A 26,831-nucleotide genomic window follows, 5' to 3' on the forward strand; every position below is an offset into this window, starting at 1 on the left:
CAGCGGGGATGGATTTATCACATCTAGTCTTGACACAATAAATCGACCCCCAAGCACTCTCCCGTTGACTCCTGTACCCCAGCACCACGAGAGGCGCAGGCAGAGTCGACGGGGGAGCGGCAGCAGTCGACTCACCGCAGTGAAGACACCACAGTAAGTCGATCTAAGTACGTCCATTTCAGCTACGTTATTCATGTAGCTGAAGTTGCGTAACTTAGATCGAAACACCCTCCCCCCCTCCAGTGTAGGTCAGGGCTGAGTAGGTAGAGACCTGTGCTAGCATATCCCCATATAGCACTGAGGTCTTATAAATAATATTGTACCACCCCATCATGTGTCTTCTACATATGTACACAAAAATGGAAGGTGTGGTTAAATATTTGACAATCTTTTTCTAACATACTAGATTGCCTTTTGATATAGAAAAAGAGACACTATACAGGAAGCTATTACAGTTATCTTCTTCACTAATCCAGTAGTGGAATATGTAGGTAGGTAGGTAGATAGGAAGATATAAAAAAAGTATCTGTGTTCAACCTCAAAAATAGTATAACTTGTTTGCTAGCACTTCTGCTACTTACCACAGTGCCCACCAAAAAAACCATAATTTTTCCTTATTTGTTTAATCTTAAATCCAGTTAGATTACAGCAATAGCCACATTTCTTTATGTGTCAGAGCACAAAAAGTCCAAATGTATTTATGTATTTTTCCACAGTTTCATATCAGCAATTTAAATGAAGGATATACTGTTTTTATAATTAATTATATTGTGTTAATGCCCAAAGCACGTTAGGCACTTTCCAAACACCGAAGAAGGCATAGTCCTTGCCCAAAAAGCACACATTCTATTAAGACAAAAATCAGATGAAGGCTGGGGATATGACATATAAGCAAACACAATATGGTGGCAGGTGTCTTGTTAAAAATTACATATCAGTTAAATACACTAGACTACCCTCCCAGCAACCTTCCTCCTTATTCAGCCCCCTCCTTCTGTCCCCCTACCAACATCAACTCTCAACTTCCACCCGAGTATCCTGGCGCCCTGCTCTACCAATGTTCAATATCTCACTTCTGTAGAGGTGAGCTGTTCACTAAAAACAGTTATAGGATGGTGGACAGCAAAGAAAGGGCTTAGCAATAGGGTGTTTACAGTACTGCAGCAAGAGAAAAGGAAGCCACACCAGTATACTCTTCTACCACGGATCTACTCAGAAGTATGACTGGAGGAAACAATTTTTCTGTGCAAGACACAGAAGGGACATCTAAGGGGGGGGGGGGGGGAAGAAGTTATTAAAAATAAAAACAACCATCGCCACCCAAAAACCCCCAAGAAGCTCCAATTTCAAGGAAAGTAAAGAGGAAAAAAGAATAAAGCAATCTGTGCTAGCTGCATTAAAAAAGTTACCCAGAGAAAAATAAAATTTATTGCTCTCTGCTGGCTTTGCCATCTCTTGTTTGTTACATAAATCTAAAGGGAGTTGAAGTGCCTTCATTCTATTTGCATGTCAGCGCTCAACTGACCTGATGCAGGGCAAACATGAATGCAATAAATGCACAGTGAGAGGAAAACAACGCTCCACTGCACTCTACCAATTGCCCTGAAAAAGGTGGGCGTAACAGCAGCCATTCTGCAGGGTGACAGTCCCCTCAGATCTGAGTGAATTTACAATTCCTTACAGAGCTACGGAACATCCCCAAGTGTCTGCAAACCACCACAAGAGGATACAAGGGGCACTTCTAGATCATCTGCTGGCAGGAATTGAACAGTAGTTAAGAGAACTGCTAAATCTGGTAAAAAAAAAAAAAAAAGCAAAATCCCCCCCCCCCCCCACCAAAAAAAATAATAAAAAGCTTTCATCTCACAGGGATTGGGAATTATTTCCAGATTCCTTCCCCTTTCCCTCCCTCTCTCAGTTCTTTATACATTTCTCAAAACTTCTCCAATGACGAGTTACAGAGTAACAGTTAAAGAGTTTCATTTCTCCTTTTGCAACTATCATTTCCAAATTTGAGGAAGCTTTGAGAAATTACAGAGCAATTAAAGAAAAGGTGAAAAAAATCTAGACAATTTATCCTACTGCATTGAGTGGCAAAAAATAATTAAGGAAAACAGGGAAAAAAGGGGAGGGGAGGGAGGAATGGGGAAAAAAATTTAAAATGAAGATTTCAGAATTTCTGGGTTTGATGAAAACCAGCATAAAAAAAATTGTATTTATTTATATTTTTATATACACACACACACATATACATATACACACATTCAACAGTTGTGTTTTAAAATATTCATTCAACATACTGAATGTATATATATTTATTTTACTAGGGCTGTCTATCACAGCTAACTCAAGCAGTTAACTCAAAGCAAATTAACTCAATTAATTGTAGTTTTAATTGCACTGTGAATACAAATATAAATTTATTATAAATATTTGTGGATGTTTTTCTACATTTTCAAATACATTTTTTATTTCAATTACAACACAGAATCCAAAGTGTACAGTGCGCACTTTATATTATTTTTATTACAAATATTTGCATTGGAAAAAGATAAGCAAAAGAAATAGTACTTTTTCAATTCACCTCAGACAGGTACTGTAGTGCAATCTCTATCATGAAAATGCAGCTTACAACTAAAGGGAGGTTTTTTGTTACATAACTGCACTCAAAACCATGAAAACTTCAGAGCCTACAAGTCCACTCAGTCCTACTTCTTGTTCAGCCAATCGCTAAGACAAACCAGTTTGTTTACATTTACGGGAGATAAAGCTGCCTGTTTCTTATTTACAATGTCACCTGAAAGTGAGACCAGGCATTTACATGGCACTGTTGTAGCCAGCACTGCAAGATATTCACGTACCTGATATGCTAAACCTTTGTATGCCCCTTCATGCTTCGACTTGTTTTTAAATATTTAAATAAATGTTATTCTATTTTTATTTAACAGCACAATTAATCTTTTTAATTTTTTTAATCACGCGATTAATCACAATTAATGTTTATAATCGTTTGGCAGCCTAACTTTTTACCCAAAAGTTAATTAACATTTTTGACAAGCTCTGGGAGTTATATGGTCAGAGACCTATGATAAGACTCTGAAACCTCAGCATGGACATTTGTATTCAGTGATGCACATGGAGTTGGCCATTTAGGGTATGGCTACACTGCAAATGAAGCAAGGATACACATACCCACGCAAGCTTTAATCTCATTAGTATAGGTAACGACAGCAGCGTAGTTGTGATGGCATGGGCCCTCCAGGGACTCTGGGCACATACTCCAGCTGCTAGCCTGTGTTGGCATGTCTATGCCGCGTCTATACCTGCGCTAGCTAGGCTAAAGCTACCACGGGTATGCCTACCAGCATTACGACCACACCTTTCACTTGCAGTGTAGGGAAAAGGGGCAGTCACAAATTTCCACTTCCTTCCCAACCACCATTTCTGCAAGGAAACTCACCAAGCAAAAGCTAAGATGCCTAGCCCTTAAGGGGTGGGGGAAGTCACATGTGAACCAGTACCTTTAAAAATACAAAGTAAAATACACACATGGAGAGACTTCACCACCACTAGAATTTTTTTTTTTTTTAATTTAAAAATCTACCCAAAGAGAAGAGACCACAAAACGGTCCTTGTTACATTTTCACTGGAAACATTCAAAGCTACTTAGAGAGAGGTATCTTATTTGCCAGTGTTTTACAATCACTTATTAGTTCATCCTTACAATGTCAACTTAAAGTTCAGTGTTGTATCAAAAGCCACACCCCTGTTAGGTTTACCTTTTCTTGTTAAAGACAGCTGAAATGGGCCCTGTTCTTGCTACTTGTACACCAATGGACTGCCACACCCACACAGAATCCCATATGAGTCAATGGGGCTCTGCACAGGTGTAGCAGTCTGCCTGCTCGTAAGTTGCATGATATGGGTTGTAGTTTGGAAATACATTAGCTTATTTCTACAGAAATATTATGGATGAACTTTATCCCCCTACTCAAGTGAGACCAGCAAAGACCACCCAGTGCCCTCAATATTTTGCATTTTTGGACTGATAACCGGCGTGCTGTTTTTTGATGACAACATACACAACTAGCCACTGGTTTTATTTTGTCATGGGCTTTATGCTGAAGTTTTTGCTGAATGGCTAAATGAGAAATATATCAGAAACAATGTGTGTAGCTGTTTGAATATTCAACTGGTAAAATATTCAGCAATTCTGGATGGATTTTTGATAGTTTATTAATAAAATATTTGACTCACTCCAGAGCAGGTTGAACAGTATTCAAATAATTATGCAGCAAAGTTTGTTAAGTTATTTATCAATTCTTTGTCATACCCACCAGTTCTCTGGGTAGAGGTATGCTATTCTCTCAACAGGATAATAATTTCCCCATACACAGGATGGGGTTTTCAAAAGTGTGCAGCACTGGCCTAATTCTGTTCCCACTGAAGTCAGAGAGGGATTTATCTTTGGCTTCTGTGAGAGCAGAGTTGGGGTGGAATTTTTGAAAGTGTTCAGCAGCGGTCTGAGAGTTTCTGTAAGTGAACTATACAGAGTTCTATTTGTTCAGCAGTAAAACAGAAATATATATCCTACCATTAAAAGGGCGATCAATCTAACAAAACCCATCCCCCAGAACAGAGCTGGTATCACTGATGGAGTTAAATATTATAGTGTAAAACTAAACAGAGTTCTAAGGGGAAAGAGACAAGTCAAAGTGCAACTGGAGAAGGATCAATCAGATATTACTACAAACCTATTTGAATGCGTCCTTTTATAATAGGTTTCAGAGTAGCAGCCGTGTTAGTCTGTATTCGCAAAAAGAAAAGGAGTACTTGTGGCACCTTAGAGACTAACCACTCTCAGAGAAACTGCTGAATTGGAATTAATTTGCAAATTGGATACAATTAAGTTAGGCTTGAATAGAGACTGGGAGTGGTTGAGTCATTACACAAAGTAAATGTATTTCCCCTTGTTTATTCCCCCCCACTGTTCCTCAGACGTTCTTGTTAACTGCTGGAAATGGCCCACCTTAATTCACTACAAAAGGTTCCCCCCCTCCCCCCAATAGCTCATCTTAAGTGATCACTCTCCTTACAGTGTGCATGATAAAGACTCATTTTTTTTATGTTCTGTGTGTATATATAAATCTCCTCACTGTATTTTCCACTGAATGCATCCGATGAAGTGAGCTGTAGCTCACAAAAGCTTATGCTCAAATAAATTGGTTAGTCTCTAAGGTGCCACAAGTACTCCTTCCCTTTTAAAATAGTTTCACTTCTAGTTTATTATTCCAAGCATACCTTCTGCTTATAACTACATTATATTTCCATCGCCCCAAGTTAACTGCTCTTGCTGCTTGATCCCTGCCCTTTTTATTCCCAGTCTGTTCTCAGCCCCGATCAACAATACAAACTTTTGCCAACATAGCTACATTAGTTAAGGGTGTGATGACAATGCTGTCCTGGCAAAAGCCCCTAGTGGAGTTACACTGGCAAAACTGGACTTCTGCCAGCATGGCTTAGGCCTGGCCCACACTTAAAAATAAATAAAAAATTAGAGACAAATCCAGCCTAACCGATTTAGGTGGGCAAAAACCTTCTTATCGCAGGGATATGCAGACTGAGGCTCGGGAGCCTCACTTTAAATTTCACCTTAAATCCTCTTTTTCTCTTTAGTTTATGACAGACAGACATTCTTGGTGACACATTTTGCAATACTGGGTATCAAAGCCACTACATAAAAATAAGATGTATAGTATTTCTTCTGTTGTCCTTCAAAAGATAATGAGCAAACCTCATGTGTACATAGACTATAATTCATACAGTAGAAACAGAGGGATAAATAAGAAAAGGAGCCATAAAGTTGAGAAGCGCTCTTCCTGCCTTTTTTTATGATGGATTATAAAGATGTTCTAGCCCTGTGATGAAGTGACAAATTTTAGCTCAATGCCACCCAGTACATTATTAGTCACCGACCATATATTATGCCGTAACATAAATCAGATTTTTTTTTGAACTCTACTTCTTTTTTTGAAACATACTACAATGTCATAAATGAAGGTATCATCATACTATAAAATAGGATATGGTGTGATCAAAAAAGCTTCAGGAGAAAAAAGGCATATTGAAGGTTAGGATTTAAGCTTGTGGGCATATGATTGCACAGAAGTGGATACAGTACACAGCAACTAGCCCATTATTTTCATGAGTACATTGCTTATCCATAAATAAAAAAAGAGGAAAAAACCCACAAGCAATAAACAACAGACATTTGGAAGATCACCAGGATTAGTAAGAATTAACTGTAATTGTTCTTCAAATTCTGAAGGCTGATGAAGTGATTTTAACTTGTTTATCAACAGTGCAAAATGTCCCTAAAATGTACACTTGAAAGGATTATCGGAAGTGTGTAAATTAATTTGTTTTTCCTAAGCTGCAAAGTCTGATCACAAATCTCAATCCAATTACTTGTTCCAGCACATGCTCTATTGCTGTTGTCAAAGCTGCTGTATAAACAGACTGGAAAGTGGAGTACAACAAAGGAGTAAGTATCATTTCTCCCTGGCTCCACTATTCAGTAATTCTATATGGTTTCCTTTACTACTGTTATTTCATGTCCTGCATGCACTATCTAAATATTGGAGCTGGAGAGGGAAGGACCTTCCTTCCTTGGGTAGGGTATTCTTCTGTCCTGTTTTGTGGTGGTTATATTACTAGCAGACTACATATTGAGGCATTCCACAGCAAGAAGTGATCGATAAGGCTTCAGTCTGCAACAACATAGGTAGAAAATAAATTAAAGTTACATGTCTGCTCATACACCAACTATTCCTGGGGCACTCAGCATCTAATGCTGAAGCTAGGTCTTTAAAGACAGCCAACCAACAGGAGAAACCACTTGCAATTCACCTTCAAAGACAACACCCACTAGGTTAAGCTTAGTATTCAGCTATTTCCTAAGGGTATTGGTCTAAAAATCACAGTATTGCTATACCAGATGCATGATTACTTTTGCCCCTTTGCCAAGCAGTAGCAGATTTCAGACCTTGCTGATCAGTTTCGTGTCAGAGGTGAAATCAGTGACATGGAGTTAATGTATTACTACTATATTTACTTAAGAAGTGTACATGAGTCCTGGTTTCTTGAACAGAGATGGTCTCAAATTGCTCACAGGCAAGTCCCTCCTGCAAACCTCAGGTACGGCACCATTGCCTCATCACCAACCAGCAGCAGCCTCAGAACTGTCTCTCAATGCACAGAGGATAACTGTTCCTTGTTCCTTCCATCAACAGCCCATCTCTACCCCCGTTCAGAGTTCCTTCTCTGGGATGAAATGGCCACAACAAGACAACCTGGGCATCAACCCTCGTTGTGCAGCTGTTTTACAAAGGAAGCTCAGAAAAGGTTCAACTGCCCACATAAAGGGTGAGTCATTTAGTATAATCTCCCTGACCCAGTCACTGGGTAAGAGTTTCATGCATGTTATGAATTGATGTATAAGCACTCAGGATCACCTTAGCACATCATCACGCTTTTGCTAAATTCAACCACAGTAACGTCTGTGTTCACAAGAACATAATTCAATATCTGATGTAGATATCAATATTTTAATCATGACCTCATTTTAATGGTGACTGCTTTGGTCGCACTAGTAGGAGAGAAGGTCAGAGTTTTCAGTTTTACCTTGGAATTTCTTTACTCTTGTGAATTTAAAGTAGGCTCTTCACATAATTTGACCTCAGTATTTTGCAGCCAATCCGCATTAGCAATAATAGCCTGGTAGCACCAAGGTGGAGAGTTCAAAGCAATATCTTTTAAATGGGTACAAAGTGTAAAAAGAAGACAGCGAAGATTATCTACGGAGTTGGTTGGATGAAATGTTAGGTTCCCCACCCTCAATAAGGATAAGCATGCCTGACCCAAGTAGAATTTGAAAATCATATAGAAAAAAAGAGAAGATATTCTAGGATTCAGATATGTCTAGATACACGTTGCAGCATTTCTAAACAACATACAAAGGCACAACAGGATTGGAGAATGAGGTATGGAAGGGGTAAGTACCACTGTTAAAAAAAAACAAACTATTTTTAGAGGTCACCTGTATATACACATTAGCACCCACTTAAATAACAGAAGGTCCATTTGGATAAGAGACTAATTTTGATCTTGTTTGTTTAAAGTTAACATTAGGTTCTTGCCCCACCTTACCCTCAACTCAAGAGTCCCTCTTTCCTTCCTGTTTCTAGGAAGGACACTAAGCCTCCCTGCCGGGGTTGCTCACTCCATCAAAAGGAGGGGTGGCAGCATCAGCTGCAGGCAACACTGACTCTATGGAGACAAATGACACAGGATGCTCCTTCAAAGCAAAGCAGAAGACATAAAAGTGATCTATGGAGCCAGCTGAATGAGATTTTACCATTTCCCCCCAAGATACCTGGGGGCCTGGGAGTGTTGAGAAATGAAAAGCTTTTGGGAGAAGGGGAGGGATGGGCACAGGTCTCAATGCTGAAAACCTTAGGGCTGCACTGAAACCAGCCCTGGTACTTCCTGAAGCACCCTGGGTAGTCCAAACTTCTTACAATCTCAGTCCCTGCTTATTTGTTCTGCTGCTGGAAGTGTGGCTGTCCCTCCTCTTCCGCCCTACCCCTTTTGATGAGGAGAAAGACAGGAGTATCAAATTCGCTGCTCCCCATAGGAGAGAGAAAGCAGACCCATGCCTTCTTCCCTCTGCTGCAGAGCAAGAGGCCAGTGAGGAATGTAGGTAGACAACTACAGGAACTCCTCACTTAAAGTCGTCCCAGTTAACACTGTTTTGTTGTTAGGTTGCTGATCAATTACGGAACATGCTCGTTTAAAGTTGTGCAATGCTCCCTTACAACATCTGGCAGCTGCCTGCTTTGTCCATGGTTTGCAGGAAGAGCAGCCCATTGGAGCTAGCTGGTGGGGGCTTGGAACCAGGGTGGACCGGCAGCCCGCCCCCCCATTGCCCTAAGTTCCCTGTGCAGCAGCCGCCCAGCAAGCTATCAATTGCCAGCAGTTCAGCTGTTCCTCCCCCCACTGCCATGTGCTGCTCCTGCCCTCTGCTTTGGAGCTGCTCCCCAGAGCCTCCTGCTTGCTTATTTATCTAATTTCTTTTTGAACCCAGTTATACTTTTGGCTTTCACAACATACTCTGCCAACACTTCCAAATTGAGTGAAGAAGTGTTTGTTTATACCTGCTACCGACTAATTTCATCGTATGACCACTAGATATTGTGTTATGTGAAGAGGTAAATAACACTTCCCTCACTTCCTCCACACCATTCATGATTTTATAGACTTCTATCTTAACTCCCCGCACCCATCTCTTTTCTAAGATGAACAGTAACAGTCTTTTTTAATCTCTCCTCGTATGGAAGCTCCTCCCTACCCCAATCATTTCTGTTGTCCTTTACTGTAGCTTTTCCAATTCTAATATGTCCTTTTTGAGATGAGGTGACCAGAACTCCATGCAGTATTCAAGGTGTTGGCATACAATGGATTTATGTAGTGACAATTTGATGTTTTGTGTCCCTATTTCTTATCCCTTTCTTAATGGTTCCTAACATTGTTAGCTTTTTTGACTGCGGCTGCACATTGAGCGGGTGTATTCAGAGAACTATCTCCAATGACCCCAGATATTTTTCATGGTAACAGCTAATTTAGACCCCATCATTTTGTATGTATAGTTGGGATTATTTTTTCCAACACGCATTACGGTGCACTTAACACTGAATTTACCTGCCTTTTTATTGACCAGTCACCCAGTTGTGAGATCCCTTTGTAATTCTTCAGTCAGCTTTGGCCTTAACTATATTAAATAATTTAATATCTGCAAATTTTGCCATGCTGCTTACCCCCTTTTGCAGATCATTATGAATATATTGAACATCACAGGTCTCAATACAGATCGTTGGGGGAAACACCCTATTTACCCTTCTCAACTGTGAAAAACAACATTTATTCCTACCTTTTAAGCACTTACTGACCCATGAGAGGACTTTCCCTCTTATCCCATGACAGCTTACTTTGCTTAAGAGCCTTTGGTGAGGGACCTTGTCAAAGTTTTTTGAAAGTCTAAGTACCCTATATCCACTGGATCACCCTGGTACACATTTTTGTTGACTCCCTTAAAGAATTCTAAAATATTGATGATACCTTTACAAAAGCAGTGTTGACTCTTTCCCAGTATATCATTCTCATCTATGTCTGATAATTTTGTTCTTTAATATAGTTTCAAACAATTTGCTTGGTACTGAAGTTAGGCTTACTGGCCTGTAATTGCCAGGATTGCCTCCAGACCCTTAATTAAAAATAGGTGTTATATTAGCTACCATCCAGTCATCTGGTACAGAGGCTGATTTAAGCAATAGGTTATATACCACAATTAATAGTTCTGCAATTTTATGTTAGAGTTCCTTCAGAACTCTTTGGTGAATACCATCTGGTGATTTATTACTGTTTAATTTATCAATTTGTTCCAAATCTTCCTCTCGACACCTCAATCTGGGACAGTTCCTCAGATCTACCACCTAAAAAGAATGTCTTGGGTGTGCAGATCTCCCCCATATCCTCTGCAGTGAAGACGGAGGCAAAGAATTCATTTAGCTTCTCCACAATGGCCTTTCTTCCTTGAGTACTCCTTTAGCACCTCTATCAGCCTGTGGCCCCACAGACTATTTGGCAGGCTTTCTGCTTCTGATGTACTTTAAAAAAATTTTGCTGTTAGGTTTTGTCTCTTTAACTAGTTGCTTTTTATACTTTTACTTGAATTAAGTTAAGCCTTACTGAATTAAATTAAACCTTATTGAATTAAGCATTTTAGGAGTTCATTATATTAAAAATGCATATATTTACGTATTACTGGGGGACTGAATGTAACATCTCTAGGAGGGAGACATGACTAATGCAAAAGCTGGGAAGCATTATGAGCTTCAAAGCTCTATTTTAAAATAACGGGCCACAAAGAAGGAACTTTTGGGATAATCAAATTTTAGTGGGATACCTAGAGAAATACCTGGGGGGAGGGAATGCAAATTCCCCACTTCTGTGCCCAACCTATTAAAGCTACATCTTGAGGAAAACGCATTGTCTGATGGATTACTTATTCACTGTTTCTAAGGGTCAAAGACCCAACCTTTTAAAAAATAATAATAAAATAAAATAATAATAATCACAGATTCATGGGCCTACTTGTTCTGAGTTAACAGCTGTTGTGAATTTGTGACCGCACAAAAAAATCCTTGGTGCTGTTTAAAGGACGGTACATCTGTCAAAGCCCTTATACAGAATTTGGGTGATCTGGTAAGATTATTAGCATGCGTGTGGATTTTTTTTATTATTTTAAAATATTCTCTCTAATGCTTTTATCTTAAGCCTAAGTGTGCTTGCTTAGGAAAAGCTGTGCTGTAACTTAAATCTATGGGCAATTACGCTGTTTACAGCCTCTGAGAAGAAAAGCAAAGCAGGCCTGCTGAGGCAGTCTGACTTGCTGGGAAATTCAGTGTAGGCAGGGAATTGAGCAATCTGCAAAAATCCTGGTCTTGGATGAAGACGTGTCTCTTTCCCTCAAGACAGGTGACAGCTGGGAAGCCGCAAGCCTGAGAGCATGTGCCCTTGTTGGACCACAGAGGTGTGAATACCAGTGCAGTTGCCCTGAACTGTGACAACAGTCACCTTAAAGGAAAAAAGTTAAGAGCCATTTCAGACACTACTTCTGTCCCATCCTCCCCGAGTTCCTATGACAATTTCTTATTTTTAATCAAATAGTTTTCTCCCTCCTGGTGCTACATGAAAAACCCACTCTAACATGATAGACTAACTACTTTTGGATCAACCCTGCAAACACTTATACACGTGTGTAACCTTATTCACAAGGGTAATCCCAAAATCAATGGCTATCTTGGTGACACAGGGGAGGAAAAATGAAACTTTACACAAAGTGCTGTCAAATACACAAAGTAAAACCAAAGAAAAGAGAATCTCCTTCTACTATTTTGGCTACAGTAATTTTAGGTGTTAGAACATTTTGAAACAGAAACTTGAGTTCGGTGACCCTTGATATTCAGGAATCATCTGTCGATATGGGGCAAGAGTGCTGGAACAAGTTTTATAGTGGGGGTGCTGAAAGCAAAAGCCATTATTTTGTTGTTGTTACTACTGCCACACCCTCAACACCCATATGTGGGCTGCACTATAAATAAGATGTGAACTATCTAAATTGTTTAATATCTTTATCTCTACATTAACAAAGTCACAAGATGTGGTGTCTTAATACCATTGTTTCATTGATATCAAAGAGTACTGTTACCTTGGACATAATATGCTAGTTTTACAAAGTTACCAATATTTTGCAGACGGGGAAGCATGTCTCAGGCCTACAAAGAGATGAATGTCAAAACTTCCAATTTTATAGATAAAAAGTTACCTTTGTTTGTTCACTATCAGGGTCTTCCAGCCAGCTATACGGGTCACATATTTTACACCCATGGTAATCATGTACCTGAATTTAAGAGAGAGACATTGCTTTAACAAACACAAAAGCAAACTTTGTTTTATTTTGAAATTAGCAAATGATCCACATCAGGATGAAGGCTCTATGGAACAACAGAGCTGGGAAGAAAGAAGCACAATGTGAACAACATAAAAAAAAAAAAAAACACTCTCCACTTGTCTACATGACAAGTTACTGCATGGCAAGCCAGGGTGTGAATTTAGTTCAGACATTTCAAGTTTTATAGTTCACTCAGCTTTAAAAGTAGAAAGTCAAGCTGATCTTTTTGGCAGTGTCAGCTAAGACTCCAATTCTGCAAATACTTCTCATGAGTGACATTAAACACATACCTAGTATTACAGGATTAGGGCCTAAATCACTGCCTTTTGTGGGGCAGGAAGTGGGGGGGGGGGGCAAGGGGGGAACTACCAACCAGTTTTAATAGAACCTACATGGTTATTTTTAATGGACATCAGTTTCTCCATTTGAACACAGAGATGTTTAGTTTTCAAAATGTATATTCTGAATGTTGATGTACAGAAAGCGAAGTGAGAGTCTTAGAAATACATCATCATATAAGATAAACTTTCTAATTTTCTGCATCTTTCATCATTTAGATTAAGGCCTTAATTTTCCAAGAGAGACTGGAGATTTTGGAGACCTCCATTTTTGGACGCTAAGCTTGAGATCCCTCAAAAGGGTCTGATATTTGGACACACTGAGCACCTGCACTATGGGAGTCAGGCTATTTTAAGAAGTCTCAAGTTGGTGATCCAAAAACACGCAATACACTAGTCACTTTCGGAAAATTTAAATCTATGTTTTTTCTACAGATGTTATATATGTAAACTTCAAAAAAGTTGACATAAATTTAAGATTTAGTTTAGCTTTTATTTCTTGTACCCAAACAGTGACATTACCATTTGGGGAAAATGCCAAAAGTGATTCCTTTCTTTATGTGTCCTATGATTATATTAACACAACACTGTTACCCTCTATACCCCTGGGAGAATTCCGCACAAAAAAAAAAATTAAAAGTTCTGTGCACAATATTTTAAAATTCTGCAAAATTCTAAATATTTTATTTATCAAAATAACTAGGGCTGTTGATTAATAGCACTTAACTCACGTGATTAACTCAAAAAAACCCAACAGTGATTAATCACACTATTAAACAATAAAATACCAATTGAAATTTATTAAATATTTTGGATGTTTTTCTACATTTTCAAATATATTGATTTCTATTACAACACAATATACAAAGTGTACAGTGCTCACTTTATATTATTTTTATTACAAATATTTGCACTGTAAAAATGATAAAAAAATAGTATTTTTCAATTCACCTCATACAAGTATTGTAGTACAATCTCTTTATCCTGAAAGTGTAATTTATAAATGCAGATTTTTTTTTGGTTACATAACTGCACTAAACAACAAAACAGAGTAAAACTTTAGAGCCTACAAGTCCACTCAGTCATACTTCTTATTCTGTCAATCACTAAGACAAACAAGTTTGTTTACACTGATGGGAGATACTGGTGCCTGCTTCTTATTTACGTCACCTGAAAGTGAGAACAGTCATTCGCATGGTACTTTTGAAGCCAGCGTTGCAAGGTATTTACATGCCAGATATGCTAAAAATTCGTACGCCTCTTCATGCTTCGGCCACCATTCCAGACATGCTTCTATGCTAATAATGATCATTAAAAAAATAATCTGTTAATTAGATTTATGACTGAACTCCTTGGGGGAGAATTGTATGTCTCCTGTTCTGTTTTACCCGCATTCTGCCATATATTTCATGTTGTAGCAGTCTCGGATGATGACCCAGCACATGTTTGTTTTAAGAACACTTTCACTGCAGATTTGACAAAATGCAAAGAAGGTACCAATGTGAGATTTCTAAAAATAGCTACAGCACTCGACCCAAAGTTTAAGAATATGAAGTGCTGTCCACAAAGGGACAAGCTGTGGAGCATTCTTTCAGAAGTCTTAAAAGGGCAACACTCAGATGCAGAACTACAGGACCCGAACCACCAAAAAAGAAAATCAACCTTCTGCAGGTGGAATCTGACTCAGGCTGTGCCTACACTACCGCAGTGAGTTGACCTACGCTACGCAACTCCAGCTACATGAATAACTGGAGTCTACATACCTTAGGTCAAGTTACTGCGGGGTCTACATTGCAGGGGGTGGTCGAAGGGAGAAACTCTCCCGTTGACTTACCTTACTCTTCCCGTTGGGGGTAGAGTATAGGGGTCAACTGGAGAGTGATCTGCTATCGATTTGGCAGGTCTTCTCTAGACCAGCTAAATCGACCACCAGTGGATCAATCTCAGAGCGTTGATCCCGGCTTTAGTGCAGACAGTCTCTGATGATGAAAATGAATGTGTCGGTCTGCATTGCTTTGGATTGTTATCAAGCAGAAACTGTCATCATCATGGACACATGTCCTCTGGAATGGTGGTTGAAGCATGAAGGGACATATGAATCATTAGCACATCTGGCACGTAAATATCTTGTGACACACGTTACAACAATGCCATGTGAACGCCTGTTCTCACTTTTAGGTGACATTGTAAACAAGAAGCAGGTAGCATTATCTCCTGCAAATTGTAACCAAACCTGTTTATCTGAGCGACTGGGTGAGTGGACTTACAGGCTCTAAAGTTTTACATGGTTTTAATTTTGAATGCAGTTACTTTTTGTACATAATTCTACATTTGTAAGTTCAACTTTCATGATAAAAAGATTGCACTACAGCACTTGTATGAGGTGAACTGAAAAATTTTGTTTTTTACTGTATAAATATTTGTAATAAAAAATAAACAAAGTGAGCACTGTACACTTTGTGTTCTGTGTTGTAACTGAAATCAATATATTTGAAAATGTAGAAAACATCCAAAAATATTTAAATAAATGGTATTCTATTATTGTTTAATTGCATGATTAATGATTTTTTAGTCACTTGACAACCCTAGAAATAATACAATATAATCTCACTCCTGCTGTCAGCCGCAGCAGCACAGGGGAACACTAATCTTCACAATTCTGCATTGCGCAGTGGTGCAGAATTCCAGCAGGAGTACCTCTTGAGTTCTATAAAACTAAAACAAAATGTAAGTGCCATTTACTGGACAAAGATTATGCTTTTATTTATCAAGGGTGTGAAATCCAAAGCGCTTAGCTGAAAAATATGGTGTGGGTTGTGAGAAAACATTTTCAAGTTTGGGATGAAGCTCACAGTTCAGAACTGTGAAGTACACCCCTTACTGACAGGGTTTGCCTTTCACGGACACCTGTGCTACAAATTGCACCACAACACACAATACAGACTGTGATTACCAACAAAAGTAATCAGCACAGTTCTATAACATCATGCTAACAAAGTTTCCTGAAAGAAAACAAAAACGAAGGAGAGATCCTTGTCCAGCTAGCTCAGAGCAAGCACTGCTAACCAGCATGTCAGGCAGGTCACTTAGCCTCTCGCTGAAGGGAGAGCCTCAATGTCTACAGCTGTCAAATGGGGTTGCTAATACTCTCCTAACTGACAGCGTGGGGAGGGGACATTCCGGATTACAAGCCCTTTGGGGCTCCCCAGCTGGAAGGCCCTGCCGGAGTGGCCGAAAACACAGGGCACTGCCCCGCCACCTAACCCCAAGGGAACGACGGCTCCGGCCTGTGCCCCGCTCCCCTCCGTGGGCACCAGCAGCAGAGACCGCCGCTGCCCCACCGGGTCGGGCGCAGAGCCCGGGGCCGGCCGGGAGACGCGCCCCACGTGCCGGCCAGGGGCTGGGCCGCTGCTCGGGGGGGCACCCGCCCACGGCAGACAAAGGCGGCGGGGGTGGGGAGGGGCAGCCGGGGGCCCCGCTGGGAGAGCGGGGTCAGGGCTGAACTCACCGCAGCCTCGTCGCGATAGGCCTCCGGGTACTGGAAGCTCCGCATGGTGCGTGGCGCGCAAGAAGCAGGCGGGCGAGCGGGCGCGCGGCCGGCGAGAGGGGTAGCTCGGGGCTGGCTCTGTAGCCGTAAGCAGAGCGGGGAGAGGGGAGAGCCAAGGCCCGCCCAGGTGACAAGAAGCGGCTGCGCTGGCAGCGCCGCCCGCAGCCAAGAGGGCTGCGTGTGCCGGGGAGCCGGCAGCGCAGCGAGCACAGCGCCCTCTGCAGGCAAGGGGCGGCACGGTCCCTGGCCGCTGCGGCTCGCTAGGGGGCTGCGGGGATACTGCCCGCGTGGTGGCGCTGTAGCATCCTTGCGCAGGGCTCCGCCCGCGGCTACCGGGCAGGGGGCAGTGCACGGAGAGTACACAGCAGAAGCGGCTGGGAGGGGAGGAAGAAAACACTGACGACGTCTTTCCCTTCCAGCATGGGAGGTGGAGCTGCACATGCACTAAGCCCCTGAGCTCCACGGTGAGCTGTTCTGGAACAGCTCCTAAGTGTGGGCACCAAACCCGGAATAACCCTGTCTTTTTCTCCAAATTAGTTTGAGCTATTTGGAAGGGGATAGAACTAAACCAGACCAAGGCACTGGTATTCCAGAATAGGAGTGTCCACATATGGAGTTCCGAAAGCTGGCCCCCCTTTAAATTCACACCCTACCTTATTCAGGAATAACTTCTGTGTGTAGACAAGCCCTCCATCTGATACACAAGGTGGAGAAATCTGGTAGAAAACCCAGTACTGTGACTGTTCCCATTCCCAGTTGCTGGGCATGGCAGGAGTGCTGGACTTCTCACCAGGCTATTGTCTTCGAACCTTGTGTATGTGTCTCCCAACACCCTATTTTCTTAAGTAGTAGCTAGTTTGTTTAATCCTGCAGTTAGGGGGCATCTGGTAACATTATTCAGCCCTGAACTATTAGGATAGTGGGCCCAGTTCCCTTCTCAGCCACCTGAGTCTTACCTTCAATTGTCCCAGCCATTTAACCAGAGTGACTTGTGATTTGAATCAGTATAAGTGGGAGGAGGAGCAGCTCCAAAGTGGAAAGAGATGCCTTACAAATCACCATTAGCTGGATTCTCACACCATGGCAGGCAGGGCCACACACAAAGGGTGCTTTGATTTCTGGCCATGGTATCGCTATTGGTTGAGGATTACCAGTGTTAGCCCCACACACAACCAAGGTTCTGCTGAGCAGAGATCTAAGTTGTCCAAGATAACAGAAGTCCAACTCAGCCTGCAATATAAAATTGTTTGTAAAAATCAGCAAAAGTTGGAAACTAATAACTGGTACAAGCTGAATTAAGTTTAAAGAACGGTGATAAGGGGCTCCTGTCACAGGTTGACAGGACAATTTGCTGAAAGATTCTAGAAGTGGGAGGGAATGTTTATAGTAGAAATCACTGAAATGTGCTTTGACTGGTTAATTTTAATGAGATGAAGTTGCCACCTATTCTGGACACTGTTTAACTGGTCGTGGGAGGCACCAAAAGGGAGCAGGGCAACAGGTGGTTTGGAGGGAGTAAGCTTTGCCAAGGTGGCTGCTACCACCACAGTTTTCTGGGACTTTGAGATCTACCATAACACGGTTGGGCCTTCATCATTCTGATCCTGAAAGATGTTCTGACCACACTGGGCCACAGAGAGAGAACCAAATGACATCACCACCTCCACCAGCTTTAGCTAAATTTTGAACAACACCTGAAATGTGAGACTTGTATTCCTTCGGTCATTCTTTCCTTTGTGTGTCATTTTCCTTCTCCACTTTATTTCTAATCTGTTCTATCTTTCTCTTTTTGTCTTCTAATAGCCCTCTTCTGTGTTAGCCACCAAGACAACTGCAGCTTTTGCTATTGTGCTGCGAGCACTTGACCAGAAAGACAACTAAAAGCAATGCCTTAAACAGCCTATAGTTTGTCTGGTGTCAGAGTCAGGCTGATTAAGACCATGCGCTGAGCCTGAAATTCTACAGTAGTGAGGTTACTTTTGAAAGTCAGCACCAGAGACAGAAGCTAAGGGCTTGTCTACACTGGCAATTTACAGCGCTGCAGCTTTCTGGCTCAAGGGTCTGAAAAAGCACACGCCTGAGCGCAGCAAGATTCAGCGCTGTAAAGTGCCAGTGTAGACAGTGCACTCTCAGCGCTGGGAGCCGCGCCCCTCGTGGAGGTGGGTTTTTTTAGAGCGTTGGGAGAGCTCTCTCCCCACACTGCGTAGTGACCACACGAGGCACGTTAAAGCCTGCCACGGGAGTGCTTTAGCGTTGCCAGTGTAGACTAGCCCTTAGTTTTCCTCTGCTTTTTCATGTGTTTGTCTTGTTTTGTCTTAAAGAAAACAGGATCAGAGTTCAGCAAGCATGGCAACAATAGTTCTATACTATCTAAACTAAGGGTATGTTCCCTGCTGATTCGCTTCTTCTTGTGGCTCTGCAAATACCGGAGGATTGTGTGTCCTGTGCTTACAACGCTTATGACAATAATGCAGAGCAATGTCCAGGTTTCTGTCAGAGATGGTGGACAGCAAGGAGGGCTCTGCTGGTTCACGGGATTTTTAAAAAGGCACAAAAATTATGGGACATAGATGACAGTAGGGGACGGAGAAAATTGCATGCTGTGAAGTTGACCTTTTGCTCTCAGTCACCCTGTGCGACTTGTTTCTGTCCCATCATGCATTGCCAAAACTTCCGAAAAGACAGTGCGCTGGACAGTGGTGGTTTTACACACTGGGATCCCTACCCATGGTGTGCCACACTGCATCAACACAATCCTGGGGAGAATGCGCAGTTCTCATGCAAGGAGCCAAGTATGCATGCTCATAAGCTGTACCCTGACTGCAGCTGCTTAATGCCACTCACAGCATCAGCCATGGTGAGTGTGGCACCAGGGAAATGGAATTGAGGAGGGAATTGCTTGGTTGAATGAAACTTTAGCTGGCATAGTCAGCTGGGCAATTGCACACAACAATGGAGAGCTGCTAGGTGTGCTTGCCAAGCTGGGCAGTCAGAAAAAGGCACTTCAAAAATTTGCAGGGCTTTAAAGGAGAGAGGGGGCTTCTAGTCTCCATGACCCCTGGGCAGTGTGGCACTCACAATTGTAATTACAGTGGTCAGTGTTGGGCCTTGCGGATCAGCTGCTGGAGGACTCTTAGGGTTGAAACAGGTAATGCAGTGTTTACACTAGCTTTGAGTCAACTTCAGTAAATTGACCATGGCTCAATGCCAAGGCGGGTGGGGGTGGTTTTACAGCATCACTATAACTGGACACATCAATACAATGTAGACACATGCCATAACTAGGTGGACATGTGGTGGCTTACGTGGATGTAACTTTGTAGTGTAGATCAGGCCTTAGTGTTGCAAAAGTAAAGAAGGGTGCTGCCTAGAGGATAGAACACTGGGCTGAGATTTAGGAGATGTGGGTTTTATTCCCTTCTGGGTGACCTTGGGCAAATCACTCCATCTCTGTTTCCCCTGGACGATAAGGAAGCTGACCTCCTTTGTAAAGTGCTTCAAGATCAACTGACAAAATATGATATAGAAGAGCTAGGTATTATTATTATTTTCTGTTGGGCCTGAAACCCCTTTATCAACACAACAGTTCCTGCAAGATGGTTCCTGAGTTTTTAAATGGAAGACAATACTCTATTTTAGTGGGTGAAGGAAGGCTCTTCTCCTTTACGTCAAAAAAGGTTTTTAACCGCTGAATGTCAAACACTGCATGTGGTTTATACTCTCCATTGCACTCCCATTTTAGTACTAGTTTGTTCATTTCAAAAATATATTTTGGTTCATTGTGTTCTTTTAATAATTATATTTCTGGCTATCATACAGTCATTAGCTACATTCTTTCAACTTACTCAGCATATCCACACTGACTCACTTCCAGTAGTATATTGACTCAGTAGGAAATGACCTCATTGCTTCTGTAAAGAAAGATGTGAAAAAAATCCTGTGAATTCAGTTTTTACCTTCCTTTTTCACCTTTTCCCCACCCCATTTGATCATTATGACTTAATAACTTGAAACTTTTCTCTCCCAAAGCCAGATGTCAACTTTCTACCCTCACTCTTGCTTTTCTCAACTTTTGTGTTTTTTCATTATTGCAAAACACAGATCCTGCTTTTCAGATATTTACCAACAGATGGCAGCAAACCCTCAGTCTTTCACATTCTCACAAATAGCAGCTAAATGTCAAAGCTTCTTATCTGTATCGGGGTTTGCTGAATGTTTCGAAATTCATCTAATAATATCAGAAAAATGTTGTTCGGGGGAAATATGCCTCTGAAAATATATAGTACAATGTGTAAATTTTCAAACATGCCTAAATGAGTTATGAGCCCAAATCCCATTGTTTTCCAATGAGACTTAAGCTCCTAAATCATGTTTACCCACTATATACATTTTAGATTTTATTAGCATTGAAATAATTTATGGATAATTGGTAGCTTGCATGGCTGTAGAGATGAAATATGAAATTCATATCTCTATATATGTCTTTAGTATCATATAGTACAACAGCATATTAAATAAATATTATTTGGTACACAACAAATCCCCAATAATATCAATTGTTTAAAAATGGAAGTAATTGGTAAAATAATGTTTCATTCTTTTTACTTTAACTTGCTGTTTGTTTAGACTCAGAAATTACTGAAGTTCTATGAGCAAAATACTTTTCTAAAACTCAAACAGAAAGAAATTGTCCAATTTTTATTTTGTAATACATTAAATTAAAAATAAATGCTTCTCTTTAAAAAAGGTGCTCATACATAGTAATTGCTACACTGGATCAGACTCATGGTCCATGTAGTCTCTGTGTCTGACAGTGGCCAGCACTACATGCTTCCAAGGAAGGTGGGGAAAGCCTCAAAGTAAGTAGAAGTAGGATAAACTGTCCCTCAGAAAAATCTTCTCCTAAAGCAGGAGACTGGCTTAATCCTTGAATGATGAGGTTGTATATCTCTTCCAAAACTGGATTTTTAGTACTTAATATAACTTTGGATAGTTTTGGTGTCCATATAGATAAACTGTGGAACTTCCGTCACCCTGTGAAGTGCTTATGGTTTGTCTAGACATAGAAATTACACTGGTTTAACTTAAACTGGTTAAGAAAACAATTTCATTAAACTGATTCAAACTTGTTGGCATCTTATATCAGTTTAGTTTCCACACAGGTACAAGCTAAAGCAATATGAACCAAGTTTAAATTGATATAAAAATATCCACACAAAAAGTTGTACAAGTTTAACTAACTTGGTTTAGAAACGTACTTTTAGTTAAAGTGGTAAAACTTTTTGTGTAGACAAGGCCTAATCTGTTCCTTTTCTTTTGCAATGAAATATAGGATATTCTTTCAACAAGAAAATAGTCTAGAGCCCAATCTGGCAAGACACTTACAACCAAATTTTCATAAGGGGCCTCTAATTTTGGTCCTTCAATTTTTAAATGCCCAACTCTACCAGACTTGGGCATTGAAAAATAGAGGTGCCAAAAACTAGAGGCCATTTATGAAAAATTGGGCCTCAGTGCCTCTGAGGAGCTGCTGAACACTTTCCACTCCCACTGAAAAATTCAGTGTGGTTGAGCACAATCGTTACTTCCCATGAAGAGCCAAGCACTTTGCTGGACTGGTCCCTCAATATACGTATGCCATTAGAACAATTATACTTCCTGCAGCATTTCTGGAAACTTATCCCACTCTAATTCAAAGCAGTACTTTTTTAAACCCCTAAATAGTTTAATTCAGCTATGACATCATGAACAAAACACAAATTTTCTGCTCTTTGTAAAGAAAATTATTGCAGAGCAGCTGGAACTGTTTATATTATATTGCTCTGCCGTGTCTTACACTGCATCTGGTCCTGACACATAGCCTCATGGCAGCAATGAGAGTCTTTTCATTGACTTAAGTGGTGTTTGGATCACACCCTAGCTCAGCAAATATCACTCTGTAAAAACAAGAAAATGTCTGTAAACACAGATTTTCTATAGAAATATATACAGAACAAAAATATTAAAGGGAGTACAGATGTGTTTATTTTTACATATGTTTGCTATTATTTTTGCTTAACTCTATTCTTTTTGTTGTACACTGCAAACATAGTTTATATACAAATTTCTATCTTCAAACATCAATATCTACAAAAATAACTTTTTTATTGAAAATGATCAGACTATGAATTGCTTTTAAATATGCAGTCCTTGGAAATGTAGATAAGTGTGAATGGGGTGGGGGGTTCTTTTCAATCTTCAAAAGCTAACAATAAACGTTTAGTTGTTTTGGATGATATCCAGGAAGTTTTGCCATCGAGTTCAATGGGGCCAGAATTTCAACCCTAATTTTAGCAGGCAACGTAGAAGTCAACTTTCTTTTCACAAGTTGTGACTTGTTGACAGAGTTTGGAATATACTAAATATAGAAAAATTGATATATTTTCCTGGGAAAGAAAAACAATCTTCTCTCTTTGCTTTGTCTTGTTTACAAGAGTTCTCAGCATGAAAGATCTTTTTCAGGAAGTCATTGTCTAATTTTATATGTTGCATATATACACACTTTGCTTGCATTTATCAAACTGTCTTAGAAATAAATGACTTCTATTACATACATACATTATGACAACACCCCACTCTACCACCACATGCTTGATTTTGCATTATAATTTCATACAATGCCCCAGATTTCTGTAGGAAGAGTAGAGACTTTTGAGTAAAAAACACCAGAAAAGCCATCCCAAGCTCAACTTGTATGAGTGCCAACTGAATATCTTTGAAAAGAACTTCTTAACATAACCCCCCCAAACCAAACCAACCAATTAAAAAAGTGAAAAACCTAACCCAACCTCAGCCCAGCACAGTTCAGTGACTGCTGAATCAGTACAGCTGATATGTTACATCAGGGGTAGGCAACCTATGGCACGCGTGCCAAAGGCGGCATGCGAGCTGATTTTCAGTGGAACTCACACTGCTCGGGTTCTGGCCACCAGCCCCAGGGGCTCCGCTGCTGGCCTGGGGTACCGGCTGCCAGCCCCCTGCCAGCTGGGGTTCCGTCCGCCAGCCCCAGGTCCCGGCCGCCAGTCCGGGGGACTCTGCTGCCAGCCTGGGGTCCCGGCCACCAGCCTGTGGCTCTGCAGTCACTCGCAGCTGTGGCCTACTGCCCCCAGCCTGGGGCAGTGAGGGGTGCAGACAGGGGTAAGAGGGGGCACAGCTCAGCACCCCCACCTTAAAAATTGTTCCAGCGCCACTGTACTGGGATATTTTTAAGTCCTGCTTACATCACTATCACGCCACGTGGAACAGCACACTGCATTTGACATTGAGATTAGAATGTACATGCAAGAACTGGAATCAGAATTTTCTGACAGATTTCAAGATTTCCAATGATTTGGCCCAATGTTTTCTTTTCTAATTAAACCTGAAAAGTTCAACGAAAGCGACTTGGATTTGTCTGTATTTCAGTGAATGGGTGTTGAAGATTTCGAAATGCAGCTCATTCAGTTAAAAAGCTCAGAATTCTGGGCATCAAAGTTTGGAGATCTGTGCAATGCACTTGAAGCTACCGAGAGAGATCATAGGGCGACTTGCTGGACATCCCTGCCACTGAAATTTAACTGTTTGAAGAAAATTGCATTTGCAATGCTTTCAGCATTTGGATCCACATACCTGTGTGAACAGGTATTTTCACACATGAAATCTGTCCTCTGTCCCTCTCGGAGCCGGTTAACAACTGATCACTCAAAGCCTGTCAGAAGTGCAGCTTAAAGTATCCAAATACATGCCAGACATTGGAAAACTCAGCAAGGAAAAGCAAGGGCAAGGATCACACTAAACTGATAAGATCTGAATTTTTATTTAATTTTAAATGAAGCTTCTTAAACATTTTAAAAACCTTATTTACTTTACATACAACAATAGTTTAGTTATATATTATAGACTTATAGAAAGAGACCTTCTAAAAACATTTAAATTTATTACTGGCAAACGAAACCTTAAATTAGAGTGAATAAATGAAGACTCGGCACACCACTTCTGAAAGGTTGCCAACCCCTGTGCTACATCAAGAAATGTGCTAGGATTTTGCATGTTAAATTTCTCTACCCACTTTTTAAAACAATTTATTTTAAATATTATCATTTGCATTTCATAAGGGAGAAAATGATAAGAAGGAGACAAGAATTTCTGTTCCAAGATAAATATCTGAATATGTATATTAAGAAAAACAAGGTAACCTCAGAATAAAAATAGTGCATTCATAAAGAATTCAAAATTGATTTTTATAGGTTTGGATAATTTCTATAGTGTTTGATTCTCTTCTAAATGAAAACAATCTAAACACAATTTTGTAATTAAATTAGAAATGTCCAATATTTTCATAATTGAACTTGACATTCATTATATTAATAATTATTTATTTATTATTATTTATTATTGCAGTTCCCACGAGCGAGGGCCAGCCTTAGGAAAAATGGTGCCTTGGGCTAACTTGTATTTTGGCACCCCTGACCCCTGCTGCCTCCCCAGGTCCATCCCCACCACCTCTGTCCCCAATTGCCTTCCCCCGTCCCTCACCCTCCCATCCCCTCTGTTCCCCATTGCCTCCCCAAACTTCCTTCCCCCCTCATTGCTCCCAGGCTCCACTGCCTCCCCACCCATTGCCCCGAGCTCCCTTCCACGGCCTTGAATTCCAGGCCAGCCTGCTCTTTGCTGCTTGACCACAGTGCCTTCGGTGTGGCTAGATAGGAAAGGCCGTATTTTAGAGATATTATGAAAAAATAATCTTCACGGGTTAGACATAGCCTTGATGTGAAAACATAGAGAGGGCTCTGAGTTGAAGATGACACCCAGGTTATGGGCCTGAGTGACAGGCCGGATGGTGGTGTTGTTGACAGTGTTTAAGAAAGGAGGTAACGGGGAGCGCTTGGGATGAAGATTAAAAACTCTGTTTTAGCCATGTAGCGTTTGAGCTGATGGCTAGACATCCACAAGGAGATGATGTCAGAGAGACAGACTAAGATTTTAATTTGAACAGAAGGAGACAGCTCTGGAAGAGAGAGATAGATCTGTGAGTCATTGATAGTAAGATGGTAGTTGAATTTATGATTGCAGATCAGATTACCCTGAGATTACCCCAATATAAGGTGTAGAGGGAGACGGGAAGAGGACCAAGAGGGATCTCCCACAGAAATTTGGAGAAGACATGGAGACATTATTTTCCTATTCTAAAGTGCATTTCATTGTTAATAAAAGCTAATTAATTTTAAATGGTTAGCATTTAAACTAATTAAATCCCCACACGATTTACTAAATTAGTTACGTCTTATGGATATGAATTTTATGCTTCTGAAGACACGATAAACTTGCTGAAATCCAATGTCAATTATGCATTTTTTTATAGCAGATGATTGGTTGTGTTTGCCTTACTATAGGGGTGTGGAATTTCTCCTGCATAAAGATTGCAGGATGTGTTGGATACTAGACAAGCCCAATTGTTTTCAAATTTTAAATATTTTAATGTAATTTTCACAATTTTTTAATATTTCTATTTATTTATTTTTACTATCTTCACATCTGGTGGAAATAATTTTGGAGGGAAATTTTGCATTTCAATTAAATGATTGAGATAGATAGATAGATAGATATATGTTATTAGCTTCATTAGGTGATTTTCAACTGGCAGGTGTGAAACTGCACTCCATAAAGTGGAAACTCTTTTTGTTATTGATGGAAAGGAATTCCTCAACATTGTGAAAAGAAGAATGACACAGCTCAAGGTAGGGTGACCAGATGTCCTGATTTTACAGGGACAGTCCTGATATTTTGAGCTTTTTCTTATATAGTCGCCAATTACCCTCTGCCCCCTGGCCTGATTTTTCACACTTGCTATCTGGTCAACCTAGGTCAAGATTCCTCAGACTGGATTGTGCCCATTTGCAGAAATACCCATGGTATTTGCAGAAATACCCCCATGACAGAGTTCAGGGGGAGGAAAACTCCACAAGAGGAACTCCACAGAATTGCACCCAAATCATTCAGAGAGAAAGTGCCACCCTTAAACCCTGAGCATCCCAGAGGGAATAGGGCAATCAGTGCCTCTTTACTAGCTTTGAGCATTCAACAACCCTGTCTGTTCCCTGACAGCACAGCTCCAATGGAAACTGATAACAGGATCCATGACAAATATATTATAGTAAATAAAATTACTTTGAAGCAGAATTTGAGGTTTTGATTCTTCACTCTGAGCCAGTTGTGATTCAGGGCCATCCATCCTCCTTTCCCTCTGCCCCAAGTTAGGACTGAAAAGGGGCACCCCAGTTTATGCCACTTAAGTAAAGGTCCTTCAGCAGGAAAGTTAACTGGTATCAAAAGTTTCTCTGAGGTATAAAGGACTTTG

At 40.7% G+C, this 26,831-nt stretch overlaps 1 protein-coding gene across 3 annotated transcripts in view; it reads right to left on the bottom strand.

Annotated features, from left to right (window-relative positions):
- The window catches only part of PREP (prolyl endopeptidase), a 164,489-nt gene extending 147,941 nt beyond the window's left edge, over positions 1 to 16,548 (bottom strand). For all 3 annotated transcript variants that reach the window (XM_077812877.1, XM_077812876.1, XM_077812878.1), the window contains exons 1-2: positions 16,418 to 16,548; positions 12,446 to 12,520 (exon numbers count right to left, since the gene is read on the bottom strand). In XM_077812877.1, coding sequence (XP_077669003.1) covers positions 12,446 to 12,520; positions 16,418 to 16,462 — 120 coding nt within the window. In that variant the 5' untranslated portion in view covers positions 16,463 to 16,548. The remainder of the gene's footprint in view (positions 1 to 12,445; positions 12,521 to 16,417) is intronic.
- Between the last annotated feature and the right edge of the window lie 10,283 nt (positions 16,549 to 26,831).

This window comes from Eretmochelys imbricata, chromosome 3 (genome assembly GCF_965152235.1).
Source record: "Eretmochelys imbricata isolate rEreImb1 chromosome 3, rEreImb1.hap1, whole genome shotgun sequence".
Lineage (NCBI taxonomy): Eukaryota > Metazoa > Chordata > Testudines > Cheloniidae > Eretmochelys > Eretmochelys imbricata.